A 26148-nucleotide genomic window follows, 5' to 3' on the forward strand; every position below is an offset into this window, starting at 1 on the left:
AGAGATCTTCTATATGCTCAGTCTGGATTCATGCCCACTCGTTTCTGAGAGATTTACCATTTTACATTGAAGTATAAAGAGCTTAACTGCCTCAATCAAAGAGGGTGATGTAAAACCTGTCTAATCAAGATGTTTAATGGAATTTGAAGCAAATGGTAAAAAAATATTCAATGGCTCTCAATCTCCGTTATAATTAGGACAATTTCATGTAAAAGAAAGAAACTAAAAGGATTTTTGAACAATACGGATGAGGTGAAATAGCCCCTTGTTTAAATTTCATGCAAAAATACAAAAGAGAAACTTCATAATTCCCATTATTTAATAAATCCAGTTGAATCTGAGTTAGAAAGGACAGCGATTTTAGGATTGAGCTCAGAGAGCCATTTGTATGACTGGCCTGCCTCTGTAGTAAGTTATGGCAAATAAAGAGCTAATTAGTATGCTAAAGTTTAATTGTTCAATTATCACTGGATGTGATGGGAGACCTCGCTGCCATTTTGATGCGTTTGAGAATAATGTTGAGCACCACGCTCCACATATTGTAATTGCCTGCAATTACGCAGAGAGCCCTCGACGTAAGCTGAAGGATGCAGGCAGGCCCTGCTGAAAAACCTTTGCTATCTGCCTGCTGCAGTTGTTTGCACCCAGGAGAGGGTTCGTTCAGCTTGAACCAGCTGGGCTCTCGCTGTGGAAAAGGACCTCTACTAGCTGCTGATGGACAGCATTACTGCAAACTGTATGAGTACTACTGAGGACAACATGTTAGAATAATATTATCACAGAGTAAACAAGAAAAGAGTGAAGAGAAGCTTGCACTCCTTCATGGTATAACTTGTACAAATTGTTGTTGCAAGTAAAATCTTTACAGCTGAGTCACTTTGCTATTACCCCTGGAAAAATCTGCTCCCTCTGCATACAGCTTTGGTTAATTAATTTATCTCTAATTTTCAATTTTCTAACATGCTGAAATTAGTTAAAGAATGGATTAACTGAATTATTGTAGTTGAAACAAAAAGAACAAAAGCTAAAAACAGCAAAACAGGTGTCAAGGTAAAATTTGCAAAAAAATGCAGCTAAAATCTAAATTCTTATAAATACCTAAACTAACAAAACAGTAGCTAAAAATAAAAATCATCTAAATGGTTTTTAAACGCTAAATGTAGAAAAAAATATAGTTAAAATGTAAAATAAACAAAACCATAACAGAATGCTATAAATATCAAATCTGTAGCTAAAAGCTAAAATTAGCAAACATTAGCTAAAAGCTAAATGTAACAAAACCATAGCTAAAATGTAAAATTAGCAAAACAGTAGGTAAAACTGAAAATCATCTGAACTGTTTTTGAAAGCTAAATGTAGAAAAATTATAGTTAAAATTTAAAATGAACATAACTGAATGCTATAAATATTATAACTGTACGTAAAAGTTCAACTTAGCATGACAGGAGTGAAAAGCTAAAAGGAACATAAGAAGACAGAAACTAAAACTGTAAGCTGAAGCAGATTTCAGAGAACAAGAGATCTCAGTGTATTTCATAGCGAAAAATTATTAAATAAAGTTTAATAATTTAAAAAGTACAAAAGTTCCAAATACTAAAAGTCACAGGACCCATCTCCTAAATGAGCTGGACATTGACATTCGAATGGGTAAAATAGCCCAAAGTACACAGAAGGAGTTAGTTTATGAAAAATCATGGAAAAATAAAAAACAGAGAAAATAGCGTGAATGCTGACTCAGCATTTACACAATTATCCCAGTTGAAACACATAACACAGATTCTGAGGAACCACTTCTCAAACATTTTACTGTATTTAAGGACATACAGTATTATGCTGATTTAGTAAAAACAAATATTTTACACATCAATTATTATGATTGTATGGACTTTAGGTGATAAAACACTTTGATCTTTCTTGTCTGGAACAACAAGAGGCAACATCAGCCCCTCTGATGAGTGATTTGTTAAACCAAAGTTATAACAGCAGGTATTTTCAGCTCTCTCCAAACAGCAAATGCTTCTTTCATGCTCCTTCAACTTGATGCTCGCCATGAAACAAGGACACAACTGTGGTTGTCATCAAACAATGACATTTTTTCTCTCTTTTACTCTCTAAATTCCTCATATCATCTCTGCACAGATGAGCAATTTGTCTGTCATGAAGTCCGGGTCATTGGCCGACTTTGGGCCTGTTTCACTGACAACACTGTTATTAGCGGTAAGCCGAGCCAGGGGTGAATGAATCTGCCTACTGTTCAGGAGTCCAGGGCCCTTTTCAGCGATTAATTCGATAAATATATTAATTATGAATCTGGATGACAGTACAATCAGATTGTCAGACTTCCAGACTTGGCCTTTTGTGATAATTCGGCTTTGAGATCAGAGCTCCTCAGGTTTCAGGAGCTGTCATTCCCAGGACTCAGCCTCTTATCAGCACCTGACCCATTCACTCGGTAATTTCCTGTGTGTTGTAATTAAATGGAGGCTTTCTGATTGCAAGTGACTCTCTTTAAGAGGTCCTTCTTGTGTTTCAGGTGAAAGGGAGACCCAGTGGTCTGACTGGCTCCACTCGCCCTCTTTAGGACTCCAAGGGCACAACAACTGTTGGATTAAACTGATCAAAACTGGATTATTATTTTTTATTCAGATATCTATTTAAATAATTAAACTTGACACGTTTTAATTGTATTTTGTAATTTTGCACCTTTACTCACTCGTGGACACCCCATCCACAAATATAATGACACAAAATCATTCCCTGCTATCCTTATACACTTATTTCCTCCAAAATTTCTCTCTCTCTTTTTTTGTGTGGCCCATGAGTGCCATTAATTGCGAGAATGGAGCCATTAAAGAGGTTGTGGCTCCCGGGGTAGCACTGAGGAAGAGGTGGGGTCGTGGCTTTTCAACATTAATGGCCCCTGTGTGTGTGTGTGTGTGGCTGCCATTAATCTCAACAAGCAGTGAAGTGGCTTTATTGCAGCTGCAGAAGCTAGACTACACTCCCAAAGCACTGGAAAAATTAAATAGTTTAGTCTTGAGTCCTCCACTGTGACCTCTGACGATAAAACAGGTTCAAACAGCGTGCTCAGATTTCCTCCATTGGATCTAAAATTAACAATGATTAAATGCATTTTAAGCATCAGTTTATTTTTAAAAAGAATTTGAAGGAACTTGTTTTTTATCTTTTGTAAGTTTGGACAAACAGGATTTTAAGCGCTTGCTCTGATACAAAAATAAACTTGGCAATAATATTCCTGTGTGTGAGTTTCTTGACTGATAAACCAGTCTCTTGCACACCCTTTCCTTATTTTGAAAGGTGTCAAATACAGCTATTTTAAAAAAAAAAAGCCATTCATCTGGTCACAGCCCAGCACTGAGCTTGCTTTGCCACAAGGAGGAACCACAGATTAAATTTTGCCACTTAAATCCTCAGTTTGAGGGTTAAAAATTGCTTTAACATTAAAGGGTGATACTGCAGTGTTTCACTAGAGGGCAGCGGAGCTTGATGCACTGTTTTACAAACCATCAGCCTAAATTACCAGAGGAGCCACATTTCTTATTTGCAGTCTGACCACAAGAGATTACTAAGATGCAAAGAAGGTTCCTGTAGATAAAATGATGACATACTGGTGAGAGGTAGATCCCAATTATGTGTTTAAGTGATGCTAAGCTTCTGGCGTTCCTTCAGACACACAGCAGCGTTTATCCTCCAGGGATCAGATCAGGTTTCCATCTGCACAGTGTCACATGTGTCACAAATGGTCACATCAGCGTGTGAGAGCTGCATGCCTGACAGGAGACGCTGAAGGTTAACTGAAGTCTTCTGCAAACTAAAGTAAATTGCATTTTTGCAGAAAATGCAGTCGGAATGTTGAGTGCCGAATGACTTTGCTGAAATTTGAAACTGAGAAGCCGAAACTGAGTTGTCTGAGTTAAAACAAGCAGACCAGAGGCTAAAAGGAGCCAAATGGTAAAAGGTGAAAAATGCAAGCTAATATCTAAAAGTAGAAAAGTTGTTAATAAACGTAGAACATTGTAGAGATTCAATGTAATTCTAAGGGAAAAAGTTAAATTTTTTGAAAGATTTAAAATGACAAAACCCAAAATCTCCTGAACGACCTGAACGTTTTGACATTTGAATGGCTGAATCAGCTTTCACACAACTAGAAATGGATGGATCCAAACAAACAGAATTTCACTCTGGTATGCGTGCGATCATTCTCATATGAAATTAATTTTCCAAATCTGAAATCTGCTGTCCTCCTCGTCTCCTTGTTGGATTCTGTTCATGCTGGCTAAGTGAAGATGGTAATAAAAGAATAATTAAGCTTTAGCGTGTCTCTAATTAGACGGGCTCTCGCAGAGGTGAATGAAGTGATTGTGAAATTTTCAAGGGATTTAATAAATTACTGTAAAATCAAATTAGGTTGGAAAATTAATCCTCGCTGTAAATTAGACCAGTGAATGAGAAAATTGACTTTTTAACACAAAGCAGACATAGAGGAGGAGAGATTGGACCAAAACTGAGACACGCTGCAGATTTATGAGTTCAGATCATCAGCTTTTAATGAAAGCTACCTGAGCCTTATTTACTTTTAGGTGGTGAGAAGCATTAACAAACAACTCCACAGGAGCAAGTTGCTTCATTTCTTCTCCTAATTCTTGTACCACCTTGTTTGATCACATTAAAGAAATAAAAACACCCAAATTTTGGTTTTGCAATTTGGTGAAGAGTGGGCTTCAAAAAACAGCTGAGAGACAGAACGCCTCATATTTGATTTGCTAAACGGACAAGGCTAAATGCATTTTTTGTTTTGTGATGTGGCAAAAATCACACTTTAATAAGATCTGGCTGCACTTTTTTATCTGCTTTTAACGTCAGCCAAAAACACAGCTTGTTTCAAGTTTTTTTTTCCTTTTTTTTTCTGTGAGGTTCCAAAGTTTTATCTTGTGCTCTAAATCTGAGAGTATCCTCCAAAATATGGCCAGCAAATGTTGCAGAAACCTTTCCTGCTAAACATAATAAATTCAGTTCAAAGTGATGGTATCCACACGCAGACAAACTGGCTTACAGCAATTTGTCAGAATCAACAAGGAAATACCTTCTTGTTATTCATTTGCTGTTTTAAACCAAATCCTCCTGTACCTACTTTAAAAATAGGCTTGCACTGAATTTTGTGCTGAATATAACTTCCTGGTAGCGAGCTCGGACTCGGTTTCAACATTTCTCCAGCTAATGTGAAAAGCTGAGCCTCAGATTGTGTTTGGATGATGTACAGTTAAGCCATCCATTGTGAAGGAGCACATGGATTAAAATTTCTTATCAAAAAGACTTTTTTAACATTCTTAGGCAGTGCTCATAGTTTTATTAGATGATAAAATTGTGTCATTGCAGCTTGAGCATTAGCAGAAGCAGCAGCTGCTTAAGTTGAAGCCAATTATAAATAATTTGGATCATGATAAGTTCATGATAATGTCGTATTTATTAGAAAGCCTGACACCAAGCTTCAAGGTTTTAGCATCTAGATAGAAAGTATAGTAAAAGCTCTTTAGTGACACCATGGCCATGTAGCATTTTCCTTTTAAGTTTTAAAGGTTTCATTGTTTTTGGTATGGAACAAAAAAATCTAAATGTTTCAAGAGAAACAGCCAAAAACTCGCCAAAAAAGGTTCGGAGGCTTTTTGCCGATTTCATGATCAGACATGTTTAAAGTGATCAAATCCTTGTTTTTAAATATACTGGATAACTGTGTTTGAAATGCAAATACAAACCACAGGCTTTTTGACAGGCATTTTTTAAGTTATTTTTATTGCAGTATGTCTGATATTATGATATAGCAGAGAAAAAACACAGCAAATAATTTGTCTAGTCATCATCAATAAGACAAATGTGCTCTATTCAAGTGACAAGATGAGCTTGACGACACAAACCTAAGCTTGAGCTGATAAGAGTTTGGAGAAAACACTTAAAATGTTTAAATATGACATGTAAACCTAGTAGGTTTGTGAATTCAGAACCCCATATTGTGAAGTTGAACTATCAAAACGAATAAAAGGAGACCAAGAGCACATAAACGAACAGTGACAATAGTAAGCAGAGTGTTGTGTGTGTATGAGATAACATATTTGTATCAGAGACGAGGGAGCCCTATTATACCTGTGGTAATAGGCTTGATCTTCAAAGCTGTTGTTATAAAGTAACCACACATTGTTCAAACAGGCAGACGGGGTCGATCACAGGATGTAATCACAAAGAGGCATCTGTAGAAGGCATTTTTAGCCTTTCATCTTCAAATGGATTCTAACAGCCTCGTTGAGCCAGAAGCTGTCCTGTTCTCTCGTTGCCTCGCTAATTACAGGCCTGCATGTTGAGACCAGGTAGCAGGAGAGGTGACAAAGAAGTTCATCAGGAGCTTATCTGAACAGCAACACTTGTTGTCATTAATGGGTATGTTTTACACCCCTTGCAGGAAATTAAGGCCACTTAATTGGGTATTAATGGACTATAACGGTAATACTGGTCTCACACAGCGATCCACTGCTGATTTGGATAGCTCCATTGGTTCTGTTTGCTTTAACATTAGCACAAATTTATCCAAGCTGTGGAGCTGATGCTCTGTAGTAATGGTGTTTAAGTCAGGAGTAACACAAAGCTGGCCTTTTAGCACGACTGTTAGCAGTGTCAACACCTTCCCTCCTTCGTATATTTGCAGGGTGACATTTCACTCTGTGTAAAGCTTCTTGCCTAAGTGTCCCTCCTGCCTGCACCAGTGAGACTTTTTCAAAACCGCTGTGCTACTGTATGTGCTATCTTCTGAGCTTTACGACTTCATGCCTGTAGGATTTATTTTTTTCAAAATACAGCAAATTCCCCCCCTGTCCCTTTTTTTCCCCCCTAATATTTCTTCCTCTTGCTTCTGCTCAGACATTCTGCCTCACCAGTTGAGTTATGTTGTCAATCTAGGTGACGAGTCAATATTCAAAAGGAGTCAGAAGGATGCAGGAGCAAAATCTGTGTTTAGGCAAACCTGCCAATCAGAAGGAAGTCAAGTGTGGAATTAAAACTGGCAGCAAATTCAAATCCATGCCGCCGCAGCATAAAGGAAGAAAGCTGCAGGCTCTGTGTTATTCTGCTGTTTTTCACAGTCAAGTCTTCCACTTGTTAAATTTTTCTGACAAGACAAATTATCCTCAAAGATCTGCAGACTCCATTTTTTCTCTCAGCTACAGTAAACAAGGAAGATTCCTTGAGAAAACCTCTTTTAGTTGGTACATACCCCATGTTGTTCAACGTGATTAAAAAATAAATGACAACGACTAAAAATAATTTCAATTTACAGTGGAAAGCAACAGGATTCTTATTTATGAAGCAAATAGTGGCAATGCATGAAGGAAGATCATTACCCAAATATAATCAATACATTTGTGTTAAATCTGGCAATTATTTAAATATTGATAGTGATTTACCAAAAAACAAAAACAAAACTAAATATCCAGTGATTCCAGCTTTGTACAAACTCTTCAGAAATTCAGCACCTTTTGGATCTGAGATTGGTAATTTGTGGACGATAAGTGAAGCGGTAAAGACATTCTTTGTCACAGATTCACACTCAGTTGCAAACTGTCATGGTGCCCTTTGGAGGTCTTCACTCAGTAACAGAACCACATCGTCTGTAAAAGTAAAAGATTTAACCCAAAGCCAGCCAAACTAGAAACTCTCAGCTCCCCAGGTGAACTTATAGATTTATTTGAAATCAGGTTTGATAACAAACCAGAGTCTAACATCTCCAGAAAATTACTGACAACTAACAACAGGGAGACTTTCATTCAATTTGTAATTGAACTAAATACTTGCAGCAAGTGTCCCACACTCTGAAAGCACCACCCGCAGGGCAGCACAGTGACTCATTTGATAGGCTCTCTCCAAGTCCACAAAACACACAAAGGCTGGTTTTGGTAACATTTTATGCACCTTTAAATATTGCAATGATAAAGAGTTGGTCCAGTGTACACGACCAGAATGGAAACCATATTCTGCCTCTGGCTGGACTCTTCTCTCCAGCACCCTGCCAGAAGCTTTTCCCAGGGAGCTCAGAAAAGAAGGATCATCACCCTGAACTGCACATGCACATCAACTAAAGCAGCATGACAGCATCTGGGTCCTTAAAGAACTCATCTTTTTCATTCCCAGGCCCTGCTGTTGCAAATTTGCAAGATCAGTTGACTTAAAGTCAAGTCCCTCCCAATATACTTAGAGGAATAGTTAGTTTTTTTTCTTAACTGAGTTTTATGAGATAGTGTTGTTGGTATTTCACTTTGTAATTGAGCAAAGGATTCAGAAATTAAAAGATTTATTTGAATAACCATATTTCAAGTTTCACATGGTTCAGACAGTCTTATAATCTGGAAAACAACTATAATACTTATTATTATATTAATACTATTTTCTGTTACTGTATCTCTATAACAGACACAAGCTTACACTCTCAGACACACACACATCTTCACAGATGAGCAGGTTTTCATAACATTGGTTTGGAGAATGAGGAAGAAATTTCCATGAAAATCAAGCCAATGGCTCACCAGGCAGGGGTGAAAACTGGGGTCAGATTGAATTTCTTCCATCTAATGCAACACAAACCAAAAAATCTTCTCTAAAATAAACTTTTACATCGTGATGCTTTTGCATCATCATCTGTGGTTATACTCAGTCTATGTAACTATCAATGTGATGTAAAAAAAAATCCAGCATTTGCTGAAACTGCTACAAAGTTTTGAAGGTTTTGCTTGTTGTACAGGGTTTTAAGTTTTCAAAAAGGACAATTAAACCTGCTGCTAAACGTAGAAGAATATCAAGTGGTGACTTTAAACTAACATGAGTCATGTTTGATTTAAAGAACCTCCAACATATTTATCTGAATATGTTCAATGCTTGTCCTGCTTTTATTCAAGGTGACATTACCTGAAGCCAAGAAGAGTCAAAACCTTTGTGTCCATCTCAAGTCACTCTATTTACATGTTTCTGCCAAACAATGAATAAAGCTTCCTACAGGTGAGATGAAAGACTGTGGTTTTTACGTAGAAAAGAAATCAATTTACATATTTATGAACACTGGTTCTTTGTGCGTCTGTTTAATTTTCCAAACTGCACAACAGGAGTGTTTGTGTAGCTTTTGTTCAGACTGACAAATCTTTTGCAAAAAGCCCATTTTTAAAAACCACAGCATCAATCCATCACAAGCCCTATCTTCTCACCAAAGCACATAACGTTTTCCATCACTCAGTGTCCTCCAAGCTACGAAGAGTGTTCGCTGATATTATTGTCTGTGGGACTGGCATTTAATCCTGAAAAGGATAATTAAAGATATGCCTACAAAAAGGTGCACAGAGATCAACTGGTGGCTCAGTGCTGATAAGGCCTGTGAACTGACAGGAGAGTGCATCACGATGCTTGAGAGGGCCTTTCTCCAAAAGCTGATTGCCTCATCGCATATTAATATAATCCTGGAAATGCTTCTTTGGCTAAAGTCCCACTTTGGAATAAAATTGAATAATATCGTCAAGCAGCTGGCATATCTGTTCTTTGCCTGCACCCACCTTCTTTTTGAACCAAGAACAAACATTGACATGTACACTGCACAAAAATACAGAAAATAATAAGGCAAGTATCAAGGCAAGTCTCACTGTTATTCTGTTTCTGATCATTTTTACCCACCCAGCTGAAAAGGAAGGGGACACTGGACTGCACACTGTCACAAAGGCCATGCTGCTGCAGCAATATTAACTCCTTTTCGCCCACATACTCTCACTTCCCCCCCTGCTCTTATAGCAAACACCACCATCACCCGGCTCCACCAGTGCCTCCAGCTGGTTCTCGTGCTGCAGCACGCTCTGATGCTTCAGAGGAAAGATTCTCCACGCTCAAGTCCGGAGGGGCAGCAGAGTGTGGGGGCGTTTTCCAGCTTCTGAGGAAACAGAAGATGTTCCTCCCTTTTATCAGTCTGATGAGGCAGACTTAACGAGTAAAGAAGCAGCAATGATAATTACTGCTGATGATTTCAAAAAAGAAACCTAAATAAACTTGATTATGTTTTTGCATGAGTTTGACCAAAAATAAGGACTGAGCAAATAATGATGAAAAATCAATTGTAATTATTTTTCTGTGCTTTCTCATTTTAATCCACAAGATAGAAAAACATGAAAGCTATATTAAGTGTACAATCTTTATTTATAACATAGTTTTTTGGATGTAAAAGAGCTCCTTGGAGCTCTGCGGCTCAGACACTTCACAGCCGAAAGATCATTCAAAAATTAAACAGCTCACAGAAAGTTGGACTTTACATGTCTGAACTGGCATTTTGGCATCTTTTATGGTTTTTACACAACCGCAGCTTAATTTCTTGTGATTTTAGGAGATTTTTCCACAAATTTCTCAACTAAAAGTTGATGTCATACATGTTAACTTTTAAAAGACAGGAAACCATACTCCTTTTTCCAAAACACCAGTTTTAAACACTCTGAAAGTAATAGAACCATATATATTAACACATATGGCATATGAATAGAACCACGTTCTCTTTAGTCAGCATTTTAGCCAGCCAATTATACCAGCATCTTCTTTGTGTACCTATATATACATCTATTTATCTGCTATATATATTTGATTGTTTCCCTTAATGTAACCATACCAAAAATGTCCTGAATCATGACTTCAAAACTGAGATTTTTTTTTACACAGTTCTGTATGAGACAGTCTGGCCGCCCAGCAAATTTATAAGGGTGGGCTTTCCCCTTGCCTTTAACATTTCTTTTGATCTTGGTTCTCTTTACACTTCCCATGCTAAAATGCAGGCATGTTATTATTATTATTATTAATATTAAAAACTTGATGTGGAAATATTAGCATTATCTGTATTGGCACACTTGAAAATTTCTTTAAAGGATATTCTAGTTTTATGTTTTACTTTATGCTCAACATGATGTGTCTGTTCAGTCTCAATTTTCATTTGGTCATTAAGCTTGAACTGCTTTTTCTAAAAAAAAATCAGAATAAAAAGATAAAATGTCAGTTAGGGGTTTCCTTTTCACTGTCCTTACTGTTACACGGAGGAATCGGGGGAATCAAATGCTGTGCTGTGTGCAGAGGGGGGTGAAGCCTCCAGAACAAGGCATCACAGAGCGGCAAACACCTCCCCTCCTTTGCAAGACGCAGCATTAGAACAGAGCAGCTTTGCAGAGCTCATTTAGTTCAGAGGTAAAGGGGGGACCTGGTCCTTTCCGGAATCCTCCTGATCATCCTGGCTCCTCAGAGACAATGTAGTGGAGAGGGAAAAGAGAGGGCATCTCCACCGGTGGAGAGATCTGGGGGGGATGCACGGACACGGGTGATTAATTTGCAGTTTTGCTGGAACAAAACAAGACTGGATATGCGCACAAAAAGTGGGGAGAAGTGAGGCACAGAATGGACACTGCGGAGGTGATTCTCTCCCTGCTGGTAGTCGTGATCATCATAGTTTCGTTGCTGTCCAACGTCCTGGTGCTGATCTGCTTTGCGTACAACCCAGAGATCCGCAAGCAGGTTCCCTGTCTGTTCAACCTCAACCTCACCTTCTGCAACTTGTTGCTGACTGTGTCCAACATGCCGCTCACTTTGGCGGGACTTGTCAGGGAGGCTCAGCCGGCTGGAGACGGCTTCTGTCAGCTGGTGGGCTTCCTGGAGACGTTCCTGTCCACCAACTCCATGCTGAGCATGGCCGCCCTGAGCATCGACAGGTGGATCGCGGTCGTGTTCCCCCTGAGGTATCACTCCAAAATGCGCCACAAGGACGCGGCGCTCGTGCTCGGGTACACGTGGGCGCACTCCGTGTCCTTCTCCACCGTGGCCACCTGTCTGTCCTGGGTTGGGTACCACCGGCTTTACGCGTCCTGCACCCTGTCCAACCCGGGGCCGAGCGGCCGGACCCAGTTTGTCATCTTCACCGTGTTTTTCCACTCCTTCAGCTTCCTCCTGTCGTTTGTGGTGTTGTGTTTCACTTACCTCAAAGTCCTCAAGGTGGCCAGGTTTCACTGTAAGAGGATCGATGTTATTACGATGCAAACTTTGGTGCTGCTCGTGGACATCCACCCCAGGTGAGCTCCGTGGGTACGCGAGAATCTACCTGCTCAGATCAGCCAAAAATTCCAATTTCCGATTTTGCACGAGGGAAGTAAAACGTTCGTTTATTCACTCAATAAGTTGTTCTTTTTGATCTTTTCTACATTCACTGTAACTTTGAAGTGATTTCATAGGCGAGCTGTGTAGATGGGCTCGTTTTGAAATCTTAAAAATCCCAAAAGTGTTATAACTCATCCAGTTTTTTCTAATCAGGATGGTCTTGGTGAGAAATTAAAAGTATTTTCAAGCTCATCAAATGGTTCCAAATTTATAGTTTCCCCAAATTAGATTTTTTTTAAATTTTGTTACATGAGATGTTATATGTTTTCTTTGTAGCTGGCAGTGGAAACCTGTAATTAAAGAGTTTTTATGCTAATTATCGAAGATGATAATGTTTGCCGTGCCTGTTAGCAAAATATCTCATGAACCACTGGACAATTTGTAATGAAACTCGCAGAGAACAATGATTGGATGTTCATCTAAAACTGATTACCTTTTGGAGTCAATCTCTTTCCAGATTGTTGTCATAGCCAACTGACCTTAAAAACACAGAAATGGCTATAGCTCAGTCAGTTATACAGTTATGCAAGCAAAATTTGGCATGAAAGTAGCCGAGACTGATCCCCAATACATATTCTGACTGCTAACAGATTGGACAAAATCTTTGTTTAAATTTTGCAATTAACTATTTGGAGTCGAGTCTGTTTGCAAAATATCTCATGAAACATTTGACAAATTTTAATGAAACGTTCAGGAAATATTTATTGTTTGTACTGCAACAGCTGATTACCTTTGGGAGTCAACACAATTCAAGATGGCTGCCACAGACAGCTCAACATGAAAACACAAAAATGGCTATCATCTAGTTGATTTTACAGATATTGTGCTCATACAATATACTCTAAATGCGACTCATTGCTTAAGATTTAACATGTAATCTTTAGCAGCATGTCAGCTCTGTTTGTCTGTTAGTAAAATATCCCCTTAACCACTGGACAGATTTTATTGAAACTTTCTGAAAGTAATCAATGGATGTACATCTACAATTGATTGCCTTTTGGAGTTTGTCCAATTCAAGATGGCCACCACAGCTAATCCACATTAGCCAATGCAAAAATAGCTATAACTATAGATATTACAGATATTTAGCCAAAATTTTGCACAGTGGTAGTTGAGAGTCATTCATATCACAATTTTGCATGTTATTGGTTTGACAGAACAAATGGTACACTCTGGAATGAGCCCTTTGAATAAATCTGTGGTCATGTAAGGATGCATTGGTTTGCACTGATATTTAAATTTGTCTGTTTTCAGAGAGCACCCATAATTGAACTCAGTTTAAAATGTTAACGAGAGTCGGTGCGATGCTCTAGTGTGTGTGTGAGAAAAGAACGTGATTGTGGTAAATTTTCTCAAGCTGGGATCCTCATGTTTAAGCTCTTCTCACAGCAGGAAAACCCTCCCAGTTTAATAATATTCCCCACTAATGAACTTTCCTTGCTGCCAGTGTTCGTCAGCGCTGCCTGGAGGAGCAGAGGAGGCGACGGCAGAGAGCGACGAGGAAGATCAGCACCTTCATCGGCACCTTCATGCTCTGCTTTGCTCCCTATGTGATCACAAGGTGGGTGCTGAGAGGAGATCAGAGGGAAACCATGCTGGTACACACACTGTGGCATTATGCAGACCACCAACCCACCCACACCCACACCTCTCCCCTCCCACTTCCTGTCTGCTTCCTCTCCACACAGCCAGATTTGTATGATGAGATTGGCTGACCTTGTGATAAGTAATACGCCTCAGCTTTGCTGGTGATGCTGCTGCATTAGCACTTTTTTTCCTCTCAAGTTCGCCGGGTGCATCCCTGTTTATTAGAATCCACTTGCATCAACCCCTGCTCTGATGAAGAATTTCAAAGATGGCCTGCAAAGAGACAACTCATAAGGGATGTTCGTGTTTATATACAACAAGTTTAAGATCAGAGAGAACATGAGAATATAAATTTTTGAGCAAAAGGAAAATTATATTCACAGTACTACTTGATATATACGAAGTAATTTTATTTTTAACTTTCTTAGCTCCACTTTCAGCTAAAAATCTGTTTTGTTCTTGCGATCATCCACTTTAATAAAGGCACTGTTTCTGGATAAACATGCTGCTGTTGAAAAGGTTTAATCGACTGTATCATAGCTGTGTCTTCCTAAAAAGAAAATCCACATGAATCTAATAAGTGTAACATATTGAACGACACAAAGGAATCAGGGCTATATGAGGGTTTTAGTTGCAGTAAAGGTCAAGAATGGCAGGTTCTATAGAGGTTAATTGGTTAATTAATACTCTTAGAGTCTATCATTTTATCATATAATGAAGAATCAGTGAGGGAAAATAATGTATTTCTTTTTTTTTCTTGACTAGCTACAAAACAGTTTGATGTGATAAAAGTGTGATAACTAGGATTATGCTGTTTTTGTTTGATAGAATCTATTTGTTTTAAAGATGTTTCCACACGTTTTTGTACTGAGATGTTTTATTCATTAGTCCTAAGAATGTCACTCTAACATTATAACAAAACTCTAGATCAGGTAAAGTCCCTCCTATCTTGCTGAAGTGGCACAGTTATTTTAGACCAGCTGTTAATGGTCCTCTGACTGACGTATTATGTACTCAATTAAAAAATGTCTCTGCTACAGTGCTAAAGTGTGAAAATTTACAGGCTATTTAAAGTCTATTCCTACTAACACATTGTTAATTTGAAAACTATTCTATGGCACTGGAAAGTCACATGTTACTTTGCAAGAGCTTATCAAGTTGCTGCAACAAAAATAATGTAACAATGTTTCTGTAATAGCTCTGTGGTAAAAATCTTATTATTCTCTTAAAGCAAACCCAGTACACTTTAATTTGACTCATGCAACCTGCTAGGAAAAACAACCTTCTTATCAGATTAAGTAAAAGTTTAATCTTTATGCTGCGAGATCACAGATCAGCTGTAACACTGTTCCAAAAAAAAAACTTACACACAACAGTAAGATGTGGTGAATTCCAGATAAGTGACAATTTATAAAGAAACACCTAAAGTGTCCGCCTCCAAAACAGCTTCCATCAGCTTTTGGCATTATTTCTACAAGTTTGCAGAAGTCTAAAATCAATGTGAAACATCATTTTTCCAAAAGATGCTATACGCTCACATGAGTTTTAATGGGGAATGCTGACAATGTGACAACTGGAGCAGTCAGCGAACCTTTTGAAATGAAATGCGTTGATGTAATTATTGCCCTTTTTAAGGCTTTGACATCGAGCATAAGGGTCGTTTTGTGTAGCGTTTTGGGTGGCCCGGCAGCTGATTTAACTTCCTGCTCACGGTTTTATTGGAGTGACTGGAGTAAATGTCAGTGAAACCCTCTGGCTCAGAGTTAATGTGCTGACAGAGCTCAACCGTGGACACAGTAATCATACAGAGTGCAGTAATATCGAATCAGTTGTTTTTACACACCTTTTTTATGAGACCATATAAGAAAAACAACATAAATCTAAACCAATATTTCTTGTAATTGACATCAACTATTTTGAAAAGCAGACGGCAGACGAGACACTTTAAGTCATTTGATGTCTCTTTAAGTTTAGGACCCAATATTTTAGCTGCTGGAAGAACTTCCCGTTTTTTTATTTTTTTCTAACACTTTTGTAACCCCCCCNATATTTCTTGAGGTTCAGTCTCAGCTACTGCTACATCAAATTTTAGGTAAATATGTGCAAAATTAACTGAGTTATAGCCTTTTATGTGATTGCTGAAGGTTGATTAGCTGTGGCAGCCATCTTGAATCAGTTGACTCCAAAATTGAAAAGTCCATTCACCAGTTGAAGAGATATTCTGCTAACAGACAGACAAATGGGCACACATATAGACACAGGGAATTAAATTACCAATTGGTTGGCAATAATAAAATAAACATTTATTTAGATGTCTGAGCAGTTTTAGACCTACATATGGTTAAACCTGTCTTAAAGTATCATGTAAAAAATACTTTTTTGCATATATTGTATATTTCTGCATGGGAAGCTCACGGCATGCATGTTGAATTGCCTCTCCACCCCTGGCTCTCATCACTCTCTCTGTCTGCTCGCCTGCAGGATTGTGGAGTTATTTCCAGCGGTGCCTATCAACCCTCACTGGGGAATTGTCTCCAAGTGCTTAGCGTACAGCAAGGCAGCGTGCGACCCCTTTGTGTACTCCCTGCTGCGACACCAGTACAAAAAGACTTGCACGGACATCATCAACAAGCTGCTGAAACGGAGCCCCTTAAACGCCTCAGGACGGATGGCCCGGACGGAAAACCAGGGCAACAGCTTACCGACAGCAGAGTGACACAGAGGCGCTGATGAGACGGGGCCTGACGGCCGATCTGGCTGCTCTGAGGGAAACATAAACCTGATTCACTGTTTATCAAGATGGGGACAACTATTGTTTTTTTATTCTTGTCCACGTCTGCATGAATTTGGTCTGACAAGACAAAAAAAAAAGAGGGAAGAGTCACTGCAGACAAGGGCAAACTGCAGGAGTAACAGCGGTTCTGCTCAGAGCAGCAGATCAGTGCAGCTGCGAGGACAGTAAACTGCAGATTTTACATCCACCTGGAGAGACAGGCTCTCGGACAATTTTTAGCCACATTATTTCAACTAGGGTAGCTTTCAGTCCGTATGCAGTTCCTTATTTATTGATTTTGCCACATGTTTGTACTGATATATATAAATATATCTGTCTTATCTTGAAAACTGCTGGGAGTCTGTGCAAAAGTGTTTGCAAGTGATTAGGTGATCATTTATGTAGCACTTAAATTAGCCAAAGTAAAATGTGATATATGACTTTATTTATTAATTTATTTGTTTATTTATTGTATATTTCAGGGAGAAAGATGGCAAAATTATGTATTTTCCTTTCCGTTTCCTTCGCATTCCTAAACAAATTGACACGTGTATTTGAAGGTCATACCTGACAAAACCTTAGTTTTAATTGGAAAAATTATGAGTTCAGCCGGCTGTTTTTACTGAGCAAATGGCCTTTTCTGAACTGTCAGCAACTGTATCTGCATGGGTCAGAACTCAACCATGTCCCCCCTCTTTTTCATCCTAAAACAAAACAAAAATCTTATATCGTTATGCAATAGTTAATCATTTTAGGGCTTTTTTTTTACACTGGAATAACAAACATGCACATCCACGTTCAAAATGACAGCAGGTGTCCAGACACAATGCAAGGAATCACACAGTAAACACAGAAAAAAGGCTTGCGTACCTCAGAACTTCACTTTTGTCTCATTTATTGGCACGAGGTGACAATTTGAGCAAAGTCTGATGAAAAGCTTTTGCAATATGCAAGCCCTTCTTTTTCTGTTTTTACTAAAAGGCTGTTTTTTAGCAAACAGGTTCTTTGTTTCTTTTGATTTTTACAAGTTCTCATGCAGTGGATCAAAGCTGGCTTAAACTTTAAGATGCTAGAATGTTTGCAACAAAAAATACTTATCTGAATGCGTTCAGAGCCAAATACAAAAATCTGTTTGTAGATATTCCATCTAGATTCCTGTTTTAGAGCCTCAACAGGAAAATATGGCTAGCTTTTGGTCTTTGAAGATTTACTGTCTTGTAAAATAACTCAGTCTTAAGGCTGCAGTAAATAATACAAAATAGATGAACTGAAAATCTCAAAAACAGATTTTCTTTTTGTTTTAGAATTCCAACATAATATTTAGGTTGGTATTTCAGCGGCTGAAGTCCTAAATTGCAGTTTTGTCCTTGGATAAAAGGGTTTCTACTGTATTTCTCCAAAATGACCTTTTGATTTGTTACTGGACATGATATAACAAAAAGAAGTATTTTGTGACTATTACATAAAATAATTATTTTTAAACATGTATTACGATTTGATAAAGCCGGGTAGTGGTTTATTTATCTGTATAGTCACCCCTTCTTTTTGCATTTCAATCTTCTCTGCATATTTTGCTGCTTTCAGGATGTTTTTATGTTACAACTTTTGGGCACAAGGTGCATAAAGTCCCCCCGATGACAGTGTAGGTTTATACTATAGATCCTAACGAATGTTTTAAATTGCTTTGTGTTTGAGCTGGAAACGTAGCTCCTTTTTACATGACTGTGGAGATGTTTGGTGTGGATGTGACTATTGAGAAGCAACTGATAAATTAACATTTTCTGTTTTTAAATGACTCATTTGTACCGAAGATCTCAGTCTCGCTTCCTCACCCTAACAATTCCTCTTCCTGGCAATAATAAGTTGCATTTCAACAGGTTAGATCATTCAAATGTTTGGCGAAGCCTTAACGTGTGATTGTGTTACAAATTTAAAAAGTTCCACTATAATCTTTATTCTATGACTGCAGCATAAGATCTGAAACCTTCTAACTCTTTTACTGAAATTGAGCTAAGGGGTAAAGCTTTTGCTCGAAACTTTATCTTTTTTTCCCTGATAAAAAATCTGTAGAAACACATGAAAAGTTCATCATCCATCAAAGTCATTGGCATTTTTTTTTTTCTTTTATAAAGTAATAATTCATAGCTGGATGAACATTTAACACATTCTTCCTTTTCCCACACTCCACCTCTCCACAAGGTTTAGTGAAAGTCAAATGAGGAGGGTTTTTACTTTTTTGTAAAATCTTGCAAACAAACAAAAATATTTCCATGAAACCCGCTGAAATAATTTTGCGGTTCAGTGACAAATGATTATTATAGAACAATGATCTTTTCTGCACTTTTTGAGCAATAAAACCTTAGCATAAAAACAAATTTATTAAATTTCCTACAACAGAAAACCTAATTAAGGATGAAGAGAAACTTTTATATGTGAGATATGTTTATTTATTTATTGACCAAATGTTAATTTTTCCATCAGTTAATTAATTCTTAAGTAGCTAATTGTTTCTTCTGCAACTTCTTCCTACAAGCATTCATTTAAGGTTTTGTATTAGTCTTAGAAAATTTAAAACTATGAGAAAAATCATTGTGTTTTTAATGCTAAAACTATCGTACCTTTTTTCTCATCAAAGCCAGTGCAGTGCATACATGTACAGTTTTATATTTGATGAATATATCCCTTAAAGTCATCCAACCTTTTCAGTGTGCAGTTACATAAACTTGCGACTCAACTTGTCAAATCCTCAACAATTTATTGAATCATTTTGCTTTTTGCAAGAAATATTTGTCTAACTGCAGCTTTATTGTTGTTTTATGTATTCTTGATCATCCAAATGACATTTATAATGTTTTTAAGAGGGATTTTCGACAACAGTGGGAAACTTTTATGAATTTAGTAGGTATAAAAAGACGACAGCAGGAAGTTTTTAATCACACACTGAATAGATTCCACAGTAATCTGTGATTATTTATGAAGTCCTATTTGCTCTGCAGTAGCCTGATTTAGCTTCCTGGCATTTTATGGCCTCAGATCGAAGCCAATTAGCTGGATTCAAATGCTGTCCCCCTTTCTGTGTGTCATTTTATTTTTACATCAGAAAACTGGCAGCTTTGTATGGGACTTGAGCTCTGACATCTGTTATGGAGTCGACATGTTCTGAATGGGGGTTAAATTTTCAGTTAAAATTAGGACTTTTGGCATATTTAGGATATGCAAGATAACTTTTTTGTTTTCAAAAGAAAGGTGCCAAAATGGTTAATATTAAATCAAATTCCAGTTTCTAAACAGCTAAAATATATCAGTCAAAGCCCATTATTGTAAATAAAAACTGACACTTCACATCACTTTAAGACAACTGATGCCTTAACTTGCATATTAGTTTTTTTCTTTTTTTCATTTATCCCCATTCATGTATATTTTATACAATAAAGGTAACTGCCTTATTTTTGTTCAGTACTGTTACATCTGCTTCTGTATTTCTGTATGCTCACATGGCAAGTTATCTTATGACGTTTTCACATTAATTACAGTTGTGTTTATTAGGAGATAAACAAGGTAAATACAAACTGATATATGTTGACAGGTTTAAATAAGAAAGATATTTTTGGCTCTTGCAATTTTGTAGTTTATAACACTGTACCTGTTAGACTTTCACAGAATGTGCTGTAAATCAAGTATTAGGTTAAGTAAGGATGTAAAATACCTCATTTTGTTTTTCAGTGACTGACTTGACTGCCTTAAGTGTTTTGTTATGAAATTCTAAGTTTAATAAAACTGAAGCTGCTTCTAAAGCTGAAGGTGGCAAAATGGTGATGGAGTTTGCTGATTGCAGTTGATGTGTTGATGAGGATGAGGAAGATGAGCATAAAAACTAAATTACAAAATAGTTTTGAACAAAAAGTTCTCACAATAAAAACAGCAACTTGGTGTTGTTTTTTTTTTCTTTGAACAGCTTGTTACTTTTCTAAACTTGTACAAGAAATTATCTGGTTCTTATCAAATCTTAAAACACAAATACTTTTAATACACATTCTTCTTGTTAATCAATTGGATCCAAGACTGAATGTAGAACCAATGTGTTAGAAAACAACTAAACACAGCTTCACTGCTCCTATTAGGAACAAGAAGCTATAGCAAACAGGTGCTAATTAAATGCTGCTTCATTTGAGCAAAGATTTTATATTTGTTGCTGCCTGTCAGTGGGAAGAATTATCAAGCCATTTCCAAACAGTTTAAAGTTCATCATTTTAAAAAGATTATTCACAAGTGAGAAATATTCAAGACAGCTGCCCATCTTCCCAACTGTGGAAGTCGCAGCAAGTTCGCCTCGACGTCAGACTGTGAAATACTCAGAGAACTTGGAAACCAAATACTGCAGGCCTCAGTTAGTGTGGTGCATGTTAATGTTTATGACACATTAGAAATAAAGCGTGCCTTGCTTTCAAGAATTGGAAGCCTCTTTTTTCTAAATGCAGCTCAGGTTTGCCAAGTTGTGTCTGAACAAACCTTAAGACTTTCCAAATTTAGAAACAGCGTCTTTTCGGTATCTTAAACTTAAGTATTTGACTACATTGCTTTGTTTCTTATTTGGTGAAAGCAAAACACATCAGCACCAGTCCTTCATAGTAACTGTCCAGCACAGTGGTGGAGGTGTGATGATTGGGTGTGTTTTGATGCCCCCAGTCGCAGGCAGTTACTGAGTCGACCTCAAATTCCTCTGACTCTACAGTATTTATTAGTCAGAAGTTTTCACAAATCCCACACTTAACATGACACGTTTGAAGGAAGTGCCACTCTGTCTTACAGCCTTTAAAGATTCTTTTTTAAGTGAACTTCAGCTGCCGAGTTTTACTAAAGCGAAGCATCTGTCTTAACAGTGCTTTGATACTGACTTCAGTTTAACATGTAATTTTAATGTGTCACTTTGAAGTCTCAATCAGAAACCTGTTTTGCCATTTGTCAACAGAAAAAGAAAAGAATAAGAACAGCTTTTTTGATTATTTAACAGCATTAGGATACAGAATGTAAGGAGGTAAGAAAATAAGCAGATGTAAAGAGTAGGAGGAAAACAAAATGCAAATCCAAAGTGATTATGTAAAAATATGGTAATTAGCACATTATGTCACTTGGCAAGTAATATATACTTTTTACAGTGATGTAAGTTGCTAAAAATGGGAAATATAGTTCGACTGGGAACTTTGATCTGTGACTCGTGAACTTAAATTTGTTCTTGGAATAAGACAATTTAAATAAAAATGTGCCTGGATGTTAAGAGAATGTTGTAAAGAAGAGTGAGCCAAAATATGTGGCTATAGCAGAAAGAGTATTTTCTGTAAGAAATGTTTGAGTCATGCTTTTTTAATAGTTGTGGAAACACAATCCAGTTGTCTTGGAGGTTTAGTGATAATGACGTTTAGCTGTATTAAGCCTACTTCACTGTTTAGACAGGGCTGATGTAAAACTGCCCACATGCCATGCATCCATGGTGGAGTGATAAATAAGGTCTTAGCAGGTGTTGATGGATATGAGAATGCATCAATGTGGGATAAGAAGAGTCGAAATGGGAAGCTTTGACAAGAGTTATATGTCTTTCCAGTATCTGCAGCCATTCGTTCGGTTTCCGCCTGCAATCAGTACGAGTCCAAGAGAAGCAATTTTTCTGTTCACACCACGATGCAGGTGGTAATGAAACAACATCGGCGGCTCACTGAGACAGCCTTGGCTGTAAATGGTTGAGGTTCTGCACACTGATTACCTCCCCGGGAATCAGTGATTATCTTCGGGTGGGTGGCGCTGACCGTGACACGAGGCCTAATCGTGGCTGGCTTCAGCCCACTCTGTCCAGCTGACCCCCCTCAGAGACAATAAACCCACAGCTCAAAGTGAAAAGTGGACACCTCAAACTGTAAAACAAAGGCATGTTCTTTCTCTGTTTATTCTTTAGGCTTGCAATAAATTTACAGACTGAAGTGCTTTATGTATTAAAAAAAATAGCAGTAAAAAACCTTTCACTTTGAAGGGATTTAGTGAAGTGAAAATTGTTTTTTTTTCTTCCATGACACATTTCTTCAGTTTCACTGATAACAAACAAAAAAGACCAATGCTGCAGAAGCTGCAGAGAACAAAAACAGCAGAAACAGATTATGACAGAACAGTGACATCAATGTATAAATGCTGAGCTTGTTAATATTTTTACAAAATGCACAAAAGACTCAACAAATGAGACTTTGACATAAAAACATAACATCAAAATTAAGATAATGTATATTTCCCTGGACTATCTGTGTCCTACATAGGGAAGCAAAGAACAGAGGCAAAGTAAGCATTTTTTTTTCTACATTTCTTCATGCTTTATGTTTGACTGAGTGTGCAAAAAATATGGGTCATTTCTTTTTCTTTTGCTCTTGACTCTTGCACCTAAGTGGCATTACTTTAAGACTGGAGTTTTTTCTTTTTTGTTTGGATTTTTTGTAATAAATAGTATTTTTCATGAAATTTAAAGTAAGTTGTCTTGTTTTCATGCAAGTCAAGACCCATATAGTGTCATCATGCATTCTTCAAAGCCTGATATTTCCACCTGACAGACGTCTTTACTCATTTGATGACAACAAACCTGATAATTCTAGAAAGTACTGCACTTCTCTGCTTCGCAAGCTGCTTAAAAATAAAGAAATACAGTTTGCATGAGGTTGGAAGGAAGTAAAAATAATATTTTATATGAACAAGTGTTGTCAACTACAATTATAAAAGTTTATGTATTTGAACCCTGGCTGTCACACTCTCAGTGTTGTTTGCATGCAGATATCCCATCCATTGAAATTTTACACACTTAAGCAACTTTTTTGTGTTTAGAAGACTCAGCCCTTTGCGTGCATAAAAGCTTTTCTTACTAGTTTATTTATTCAGACCAGGAGGCTAAGCCCAGCTGCAGTTTTAATTGCAATCAGACCTTTGTACCATTGTTCACACCCAGAATGTTACTGATCTTTTGCCAATTAAACTAATTAGTTATAAAATATGCAGGTAGGGTGTGTGTGTGTACGTGTGTGTGTGGGGCAGGAGGTGCTTTTTCATTTTCCTGTCCTGACTAAAACATGCTATTGTCATAAAAATTTAAATGAGTACAAAACTGAAAACAACAAAATTTTATTCATGTCTTAACATTGGTTTAGTTGTTTTTATACCGATATTTAAATTAAATATCAAATTTAAAATGACTACAAATGGTTGCATTCACACACAGCTGTGTTTTGTGATCTTTTTTACACAGATTGACAACTCTTTTTAAAATAAAGTGCTTTATTACTAAGCGTATGTATGAGAAATATGAGATTTTATGTTGGAACTAATTAATTTAGGCTCATGACTCAAAATTCAACAATTCAGCTAACCTCAGAACAGTTTTACACCATGTTTTACCCTAAGATAATTGGTCCTAATAGTCCTAATGTGGAAGCCAGTGTGATGCAATGTGCCAAGATGTGCTATGGAAGTATTTCAAAATACTAAAAGGGAGTAATTCAGTAACTAGCCACCAAACAGCAGAGAGCAACTGGCTGTCAGACAGACTATTAGACTATATCCATTTACACCTGGCTTAACACCAGCTGTCTGCAATCCATACAGACTGTCTAACTTCATTACACTGCAAACGGGAATTCCCTTGTTTTATCATATGTTTTGTTTTGGACACATTTACTTGTAGCTGGTGTTAATAATGTAATGTCTTGTACCATTATATTTTAGAATAAATCCTCGTAAAATTTCTGTGACAAAAATGTCCTCATTTAAATTATTCCTCAGCTTTTCCTTTTAAATCACCAACAAGTTGGCGTTTTTGTTTTTTTGCAACAGAATATCTGAAAGATAGATTTTACCTCCAGGTTTGAAGTGCTGTAAATTGCAGCACCATTGATGGTTATAGAAACCTGACTCAAAAATGTGAACTGCTTCTAAAAGTCTCCTGTTCAAAAAATGGCAACAATTCATTCTGTCAACAAGTCGTGATGCAGATGATGTTCCTACCAAGAATAATCTCATAATTAGGAGGAAATATTTTTTAAATAAGTCCCAGATCCACTCTGACACGATGCTTAGTGATCCTTTTACTTTTTTATCTTGTGCCATCATCAGCTTTAAAAAGCTAAAGTTTCTGGTTGTCTGTGTAGGCTGAACATGGTGTTCTATAGACGTTCTCTGAGTTTAATAGTTTAAACCACCAAGGCTTTCATGCATACCATCTCTGAGCTTTACATATGTATTTTTTTCCATTTCACACTCGGTCCTTGATAATGGCATGGAGCTGCAGAAAGCCTTGCAATACTAACCCTTTCTGACAAGTTCTATACTGTCCAGTGCTTTGAGATGATGACAGGTGTGCGAGACTCCGTTCAATAACTTTGGCGGATGAGATAAGAGGCTCAAGTCTTCCTCTAATTACATGTTGGGCAGAGAGAAGGAAGCTGGAGTTGTCAGAGTAAGCTGGTGATCCATAAAAGCCCCGGCAGAGCTCCGATAATTAGAGTTTCCCTGTCCCAACACTCCCAAGATACAATCTCACTTCTGCAGAAATCATAAATTGAATGTAACCACAATCATTAAGTTATCGGAATGTAACTGAGTTTGTGTTCCATCAGGGACATTCAATCAAGTAAGAGCAAACGTGAAATCAGACCTAATTTAAATTACTTACAGCAGCATTGCTTGTGACATCAAATGCAAATGTAAGCTGGCTCCTCAGTGACCATTGCCTGTCTGGATGTGTTTGTCTTTGTGCTGGAACAATCATCTTGTATTCATCAGACCTAAGTGTGAATTTCAGCCCCTTGTTGTCATGGTTCCTGGGTTTTGGTTTGTGTTTGTTGTTTTAAATGACTTCAGTTCTGTTTTGCCTTCACTTTCTGTTTTAGTTTGCAGAGTAAGCCCATTTTTCTGTCATGTCTTCATGTTCCAGTGTCACTCCTGCTACACATATGTAATCAGCACACCTTTTTCTTATGTTAATTATTTCTGTTTGTGTTTATATTTTTGCCCAGTTTCCCTTTGTGCTTTGTCAGATTCTGCTTTTTCATTGGTTCCTCTATGCTGTGTTGTTTATTTTTGTTCCTATGTATGTCAGGTTTGCTTTTAAAAGCTGTCCTTCATAGCCAAAGCTGAGCTCAGTCTTAGAAATAAGGTGAGGAACTCAGTCATCCCAAGCTGCTGCTCCTCTACATAGACAAGAGTCAATTGAGGTGGTTCAGATATCTCATTAGGATGCCTCCTTGACACCTCCCTTTGGAGGTTTCCTAGGCACATCCGATTAGGATGAAACCTTTGGGCAGAACTCACTGAAGGGATTATGTATCCTCTCTGGCCTGCCCTGGGGATCCCCAAGGTGGAATTGAAAAGTGTTCCTGGGGAAAGGGATGTCTAGACATCCATCCTGGACCTGTTACATTCATGACTAGACTTCTGATAAGCAGCAGGAAATGATTGGATGTTTACCTTTTTAGTTATAATAATCATCATGGAAAGTGTGATCACTTAACCACAAATAAAATGTACACACATTACTAACTAAACAGATG

The 26148-nt window shown here is 37.5% G+C and overlaps 1 protein-coding gene across 1 annotated transcript; it reads left to right on the top strand.

The window, feature by feature from the left end:
* The first annotated feature begins 11266 nt into the window (after window positions 1–11266).
* Window positions 11267–16712, top strand: LOC108247026 (G-protein coupled receptor 26). The gene is made up of 3 exons (XM_017434872.3): window positions 11267–12131; window positions 13664–13777; window positions 16285–16712. The coding sequence occupies exons 1-3, from the start codon at window positions 11464–11466 to the stop codon at window positions 16517–16519; spliced, it is 1017 nt and encodes a 338-aa protein (XP_017290361.1). The 5' UTR covers window positions 11267–11463; the 3' UTR covers window positions 16520–16712.
* The last annotated feature ends 9436 nt before the right edge of the window (window positions 16713–26148 follow it).

The sequence above is a fragment of the Kryptolebias marmoratus genome, linkage group LG17 (genome assembly GCF_001649575.2).
Source record: "Kryptolebias marmoratus isolate JLee-2015 linkage group LG17, ASM164957v2, whole genome shotgun sequence".
NCBI classification, from domain to species: domain Eukaryota; kingdom Metazoa; phylum Chordata; class Actinopteri; order Cyprinodontiformes; family Rivulidae; genus Kryptolebias; species Kryptolebias marmoratus.